The following is an 8385-nucleotide window of genomic DNA, read 5'->3' as shown; positions in this document are numbered from 1 at the left end:
AGCTGCAGTTTAGCTCTTGTACAACTTGGCCCCATTTTGTGAGCTTACACAAAACTTAATTTCTTGTGAACGTGAATGTGATTGCAACAACTATTCCCTAGAATCTGAGCTCCTTGTAAGGGCCGTGCTTCCTCGTGTAGGATCAAAGGAGATCGTTTGTTGGAAAGTAAATGAAGTATTAAGTAAATTGTTTACAAATAAAGTAAATATTAAAATAAACTAATAAGATAAGCTACTTTCTATTTTTTTAAATTCTTTCACATTAATGATTTCCATGAAACTTTCTTGATATCTTTCTGAGATTGAACAACAACATTATATAGTATAAAGTCAACTAAGCAAACTGTGGATAATCTGGAAGAGTAACATCAGCTTCCATGTAAAATTAAAGCTGTATTCTTGGCTAGTGGTCTCTGTACTCATATAAGGTTGTTGTGAAGAAACAAGTCCTTTTACGTTTAAAGTGCCTTTTAATTGTGGAACATTTTAACAAAACATATATACACGGCAACGTTATGTACAGATCTCCTGCTTCACTCGCTGACCTTTCTCTCTCTCGTGTTTACACACTAGTCACTTCCCCCAAGTCCCCTAACTCTCGATACTCAACACTTGACCGTGTGTCACGGTTGACCACACAGCAACCGTGTCACCACAGTCCTCCCAGGGCAGAGAAAAATTTTGATCGTATCAAAATTTCATGAAACCAATAGTTTGGGTGTACATTAATAATGTTTAGCATCGTCAAGAAAAAAAAAACAATGACATGTAATACAATGGCATCTTCAATTATGAGAGAACTGATAATGCCTATGACGACAAATAAATTTTCAATAATATGTTATTGCAAGGGACATTTCCAATTGAACTATCGTAGAAAGCTTTCCTGTTATATTATACAATCTTATATACAAAAAAAAAAAAATACACGCATTTAGTTTTTTCTCTGTAACAATAATCTTTTGAATGCCAACATTGTCAGGTGAAAAATGCACAATTAGTTCATACTTTATGTTACATCAAAATATCTTCCAAATTAAGGGAATTGTTTACTTTGTGTTTCTTTCATATCAGTTCCTACATGGACATCTATGACTACAATCAATGCAACAAACTTAAAAACTAAATTGTAGTACAACTTTCACATCTCTGAATGAAATAAAAAAAAATTCAGAAGTGTAATGTTCATTCAATTTTGACAAGACAAATTTTAAAGTTATCATACAAGTTATTTGTTAATTTTCTCATCATCTGATTAATGAATTAACCTAAGTCGAGCGTCCCTAGACATCATCTGCTTCCTCTATTGGTTCTATCACCATTACTCTACAACTGTCTTGCGTGTCTTGATTAGCGTTTGTTGAAAGAGTAAATGGTCTGGGCATGTACAGCTTCAGCATATTGATGTGAAATACTTTGTCTCGGCCTCTGATGTTTATGCTGTAGTCGACCTTCGAAATCACCTTTGTGACTTGGAATGGGCCCTGCCACTTTATAAATAGCTGGTTATTTCTGTCAGGCAGCAGAACCATGACATTATCACCAACTTGTAGTGTTCTCAACTTTCGACCCTGATTTAGCTTTCTCAATAGTTCTGGTTTCTCTCTGTTTGTTTGCTTTTGGACGGTTTCGCATGCTTTGATTATATTTTGTCTTGTCTTGATGACAAGATCGTATCCTGTGAGTACGTCATGTTCTATGTTCCTATTAACTAGAAAGTCTCTGTATAGTGACATGGGTCCCCTAACAGGTGAGCCATAGAGCATCTCGAATGTTGAGAAGCCCGTTGTTGTGTGTGGTACTTCTCTGTAGGCGAACAGTATGGGGTTGATCAGCTTGTCCCAGTCTGTTGGGTTGTCCTGTGCTACTTTGTTCAGCATTGTTTTCAGCGTTGAATTCAGGCGTTCGCACATCCCATTTGCTTTGGGGTGAAAACGGGCAGCAAATTGTTGTTTAATATTCAGAGTTTTGCAAAACTGTGCGAATTCATTTGATTTAAACTGGGTGCCTTGATCACTCAGTATTATGCGAGGGTAACCTGTTCTTGCAAATATTGCTGTAAGTGCGTCTCCGACATCTTCGGAAGAAATTCTTTTCAATGGTATTGCTTCTGGAAACCGTGTGCACATGTCTACAACAGTCAATATGTAGCGATGGCCTCTTCCGGATATTACTGGCATTGGTCCAATAATATCTACGGCTATCTTTTCAAATGGCATTTCACTTAAGTCTGTTGTTTGTATTGGAGCTTGCATATATGTTCCCTTTGCTCCATGTATTTGGCAAATATGGCAGGATTTTATGTAGGCCTTGACTTCTTGCGTAATTCTAGGCCAAAAAAATTCATTCAAGATTCTATTCAATGTTCTCTTTACTCCCATATGTCCGGCAAACGGGGTGTCATGTGCAAGCTTTAAAATTGTTTCTCTATACTTCTTTGGAACTAGCAATTGTTGTGTCTTGCCTGCTTTCAGATGAATTTCTCTCACATAGGCACCATCTTCGCCTATCTTAATTAACCCTCGTCTTGGTGGAGCTTCACTTTCTATGAGTTTTATTAGATCTGGGTCATTTTTCTGTTCACTGACAAATTTTTCTGTTTTAATGTGTAGTGGGTCTTGACTTTCTGTGGAGATTTCATTCGGGTTGTTCACTTGATTATGGCTTCTCATATCGCTATTTTCTGTTTCTGTATTTTCATTTTCATTGTTATAAGGAACTTGTATGTTATCGTTTGTATTTAGCACTTCTTCTGCTTTCTTCTGAGCTCTTGTAGTAACCATGGAACATTTCTGTGTGTATTTTTCTTTCCACTTGTTCAATTCTTCTACTGTGCAAGGTTTAGAGCCTTTGATACAGCCAATGATAAGACCAATGTTGTCAGGCTTATTGTCTAGTACTAAAGCCTCATGCCAACCACTGATGAACGGTGTGTGTATGTTGATACGTGCTACCAGATGTGTAGTTACTTGACCCGTGTAACCAACACAGTCTTGTCTTCTTCCGGTGTACTCTTGTGGGTTGACGTATTCTTTTGCGACTAAAATTGCAGTTGCACCTGTATCGTACAGTACGTTGGTCATTTGTTCTCCCACAAAGCCTGGGTATTCCTGCAGTTTATTAGCGTGTTTGGCAGCAAATGCTCTATCTCTGGGTCTGTTGTTCAAAACTCTATTGCGTCGGTTGTAGAAGCAAGTGTCTGTAATGTGGTTTGTTCTACCGCAAATTTGACATTGGAAACGAACCTTTTGCTGGTTACGTCGGTATTCTCGTTCCTTGTAGGTATATGTTGGGCTCTTATCTTCATCTTTCCCTCTTCTATATGTATATGTTGGGCTCTTATCTGTGTCTTTCTTATATGTATATGTTGGGCTCCTATCTGCGTTCTCTCTTCGATCTCTATATGTTGGGCTTATTTCTTCATCTTTCTCTCTTCGATCTCTATATGTTGGGCTCATTTCTTCATCTTTCTCTCTTCGAGATCTATATTTTGGGCTTAAGTCGATATCTTTCTCTCTTCTACCTGTATATGGTGTGCTCTTGTCAGCGTTCTCTCTTCTATATAGAGGGCTTGGAGTCCGCATTCTTGCAGCGTTGTTCACCATACAAGCTGATGCCGCAGTTGGGTTCTCTCTAGCTAACACTTCCCTTGGGTGTGCGGCCTTATACTGCCTTAGTTGTGCTATCAGGCTGCTGATGGTCTTTGGCTCTCGCTCCGTGACGTATGTTTTCACATTATTATTGTAAGCTTCCATCACAGCGTCCATTATGATGTGTTCTCTGAGGGTTTCATATTTGTGATCCACTTTTGACAGGTCTACCCATCGATCGAAGTATATCGACATGTTGGTGACGAATATTTGTGGATCGTCGTTCGCCAGAGGTGTCGACTCTTTCAATCTCCTTCTGTATTCGTAACTTGTGGAGCCAAACTGTCTCAGCAACGCCTCCCTCACGGCCACGTACTCTTTTCTTTCTTCATCTCTCATTTGAAGACAGATGTTGATGGCTCTACCTTTTAAGCGCCCCATGAGGCTTCTTGCCCATTCTGTCTGTGGGAGGTTGCATGATGTTGCTATATCCTCAAATCTCAGTAGATATGAGTCAATGCACTCATTCTGGCTCTCGTCAAATGGAGACATTCTGTCTAATTGTTTGTATTTGTCAAAGTGTTCCTCCTTTTCATTTTGCTGTTCTTTGTCTTTCTTTTCTTTAAGTTTTAGTTCTAGTTGTAAGATTTCCTTCCTTCTACTATCTTCTTCTTTCTTTTTGGCTTCTTCCCTATTAAATCTCCTTTCTTCCCTTTCTTCCTCCTGTGTTATTTTTAGTGTAATGAACTTTTCAAGTTCTTCGCCTTGCAGGCCATTTTCCTTGCCCGCTTCTCTAAATATTTTGTACATCGACATTTCCACTTACTTGTGCCTCGTCGTATCTCGTCGTGGTCGCCAGTTGTGAAGAAACAAGTCCTTTTACGTTTAAAGTGCCTTTTAATTGTGGAACATTTTAACAAAACATATATACACGGCAACGTTATGTACAGATCTCCTGCTTCACTCGCTGACCTTTCTCTCTCTCGTGTTTACACACTAGTCACTTCCCCCAAGTCCCCTAACTCTCGATACTCAACACTTGACCGTGTGTCACGGTTGACCACACAGCAACCGTGTCACCACAGTTGTGAAAGTTGGACACTGAACGGTGAAAGAAGAATCAAGCCATTGAGAGGAAATGCTACAGAAAAATGTTGGGTAAAGGAAAAGAAGAGAAATGACTAGCGAAATGGAGGAACTCCTCAATACTATGAAGAAATAAAAGTTGAGCTGGGGTTTGGTCCTATTGTAAGACATGACTCACTATCAAAAGTCATTCTTCAAGGTACAGTGGAAGGAGTACGAAGAAAGGGTCGTCCAAAATAAGCTGGCTGGATAATATAAAAGAATGGACCGGCCTCTCTCTCAATATCCTACCAAGAACAGCCACTGACAGTGAAAGAAGAAGATATTTGGTTATTGGAACTGTCACAGCACCACTATGACGAAAGTCAAGGGACAGATGATACTGAGGATGACAATGTCTAGCAAGATTATGTCTTAAAATGTATTTTTGAAATTATACATTAAAAAAAAACATTCAAAATATAACATTAGTATTTATGATTTACAATATGAAATTATTATTGATACTTTTATTTACAAATGAAACTTAACCCAAAACCTAAAATTTGTTTCGCCAGTTGTTGTTTTTTGACGGAATCTATTCGTTGTGTTTAAATAATGTACACCGCGGATTTTGCAAGAGTTCTCTAATAGTTCCATTTAAAACCAAAGTATTCCCTATTCTAGTCAAAGACTACATACTAGTGGACTTTTATTGCGTTTTCATTGTGCACAAAAAAAAGCCTATTGAAAAAAAAAAATAAGATAGGGTACTTTTGTTTATGTAGTAAAAAATTTAGTTCCCTATACGAAATGTGTGTGACAAAATATTTACAGTACGTCCGTGGCCAAGGCATTGTCGTCATCAAAGGTCAGAGGTCAAAATAACAAACGGATTCATAAGTCAACGTCATATTTTTTTAAAAACGTACACTTTTTTTTGTTTGTTGTGAACTTTTAATGCACTGAACCCAAGTGAAATAACATTTGGCAAGCACATTAGAATCTACTTGGAAACTTGAGGCTGATCACATACAGACCTAACAAAGACTTGTATATTCAGCCTCAAGTGTCAAAGCGAGGACACCATTTTGGAAAATATTTTTTTTTCTTAACTTTGGATCTCCGATGTGACAGTTATAGTAGGCTTATGTTGTCATCCACTCACCCCCCCCCCCTCCCCTTTCCCAATATAAACTTCCCCTATAAAATCTATTGTTGGTTTGCCATATATATATATAACTATACACATGAACAAGGAACAGAAAAAAAAACTTTTTTAAAAACAAAGTTTATCTAAGGGGAAGAACTGCAAAATACTGCAGGAATAAGCTGCCCTTTTTTCTATATAAACAATTAATTACCAATAACTGATTAACTAATTGGTTAAATTTTTAAAAATTGATTCATGTATCGTCATTGACTATAAATAATTATTTACAATTTCCTCTTGATGCGAGGAAGTGGGAGAAAAAAACGTTTTCCAATAGTTATTCGGGAAATAACTCCATATATATAGCCCAATCTCTCATTAAGTAGCATATATTTTCCATTTTCGATACCAAACAAAATAATTAACTACTAATAATTAATTATATAATTGGTTAATTCTTTTTATTGATTCATGTTTTGTCAGGTATCAGAAATAGTGGTATAAAGTTTCAACCTGATCCGAGCATAGGAGAAATAACGTGTACAAATTGTGTACCAGACAGCGAGAGTTAGTTGAGCCAAAGTTTATATAAAAAAAAAAGAATATTGCAAGAATATTCCATCACTGAACTATACTTTATATATAGCAACTTCCTGCATTGTATATATATTCTCAGGCCATACTTTATACACACTATCTTACGATACTCTACACTAGTTTATACATATCATGAATTAGGTTACATAGTAAAAAAGTAAAAAGTAAAATTTCCTTTTCAGACCTTGTGTTTAAACAAACACCGTGTATTCATATATTATACCAGTGATTTAAAAATAAATTAAAACCTAATTGACAAGTAATGCGGACATTGTTAACTTTTTAAATCTTTTTGTAACACGAACGGAGTGGTTCTTAACACTGAACGGAGTGGTTCTTAACACTGAACGGAGTGGTTCTTAACACTGAACGGAGTGGTTCTTAACACTGAACGGAGTGGTTCTTAACACTGAACGGAGTGGTTCTTAACACTGAACGGAGTGGTTCTTAACACTGAACGGAGTGGTTCTTAACACTGAACGGAGTGGTTCTTAACACTGAACGGAGTGGTTCTTAACACTGAACGGAGTGGTTCTTAACACTGAACGGAGTGGTTCTTAACACTGGACAGTCCTCGCCGTGTTCTGTTGGAGATTGTTTCCCCTTGCAACACTCTTCTAAACACAAAAAAATGTAAAGTTAAGCATCTTATGTGGTGTTTCTTTCCCAACACACCTTCTGTACGCTTTCCTAAAAACCAGTTTCAGATCAGGTGAAATGTAGAAAACATGTCGGAAAGTCTGACAGATAAAACTATTGCATTCACAAGAGATCACAGGCAACTAATTAAAGAAATAGGTCTACTATTTATAATTCACAAGAAATCACAGTCAACTAATTAAGGAAATAGATCTACTATTTATAATTCACAAAATATCACAGTCAACTAATAAAAGAAACAGGCCTACTATTTATAATTCACAAAAGATCACAGTAAACTAATTAAAGAAACAGGTCTGCTATTTACAATTCACAAGAGATCACAGGCAACTAATAAAAGAAACAGATCTACTATTTATAATTCACATGAATGTATCATACCGATTTAAACTGCATTGCGACCAAAAAAAAGAAATTAAATGTATCTGTTTGCTACAGACTGTAGCAAACAGATAAGTGAAAATACTTAATAAATAGACAGTGTGACAATGCACATAATAAATACACAGTGTGACAATGCACATAATAAATACACAGTGTGACAATGCACATAATAAATACACAGTGTGACAATGCACATAATAAATACACAGTGTGACAATGCACATAATAAATACACAGTGTGACAATGCACATAATAAATAGACAGTGTGACAATGCACATAACAAATACACAGTGTGACAATGCACATAATAAATAGACAGTCTGACAATGCACATAATAAATACACAGTGTGACAATGCACATAATAAATACACAGTGTGACAATGCACATAATAAATACACAGTGTGACAATGCACATAATAAATACACAGTGTGACAATGCACATAATAAATAGACAGTCTGACAATGCACATAATAAATAGACAGTATGACAATGCACATAATAAATACACAGTGTGACAATGCACATAATAAATACACAGTGTGACAATGCACATAATAAATACACAGTGTGACAATGCACATAATAAATAGACAGTCTGACAATGCACATAATAAATACACAGTGTGACAATGCACATAATAAATAGACAGTCTGACAATGCACATAATAAATAGACAGTATGACAATGCACATAATAAATACACAGTGTGACAATGCACATAATAAATAGACAGTGTGTCAATGCACATAATAAATAGACAGTGTGACAATGCACATAATAAATACACAGTGTGACAATGCACATAATAAATAGACAGTGTGACAATGCACATAATAAATACACAGTGTGACAATGCACATAATGAAAAACATATAAAACACAAAGCACACAGTATATATATATAAATAGTTCGTCCATCGTGGTTCGA

General features: G+C 36.3%; 1 protein-coding gene across 1 annotated transcript; it reads right to left on the bottom strand.

Moving 5' to 3' along the window:
• Nucleotides 1-257: 257 nt before the first annotated feature.
• Nucleotides 258-4142, bottom strand: LOC129923450 (uncharacterized). The gene is made up of 3 exons (XM_056014359.1): nt 3524-4142; nt 1749-3199; nt 258-296 (listed from the first exon to the last, which is right to left on the bottom strand). Exons 1-3 carry the CDS (start codon nt 4140-4142, stop codon nt 258-260), a joined length of 2109 nt encoding a protein of 702 aa, XP_055870334.1.
• Between the last annotated feature and the right edge of the window lie 4243 nt (nt 4143-8385).

This window comes from Biomphalaria glabrata, chromosome 16 (assembly GCF_947242115.1).
Source record: "Biomphalaria glabrata chromosome 16, xgBioGlab47.1, whole genome shotgun sequence".
NCBI lineage: Eukaryota > Metazoa > Mollusca > Gastropoda > Planorbidae > Biomphalaria > Biomphalaria glabrata.
This window is presented reverse-complemented; position numbering and strand designations above follow the sequence as displayed.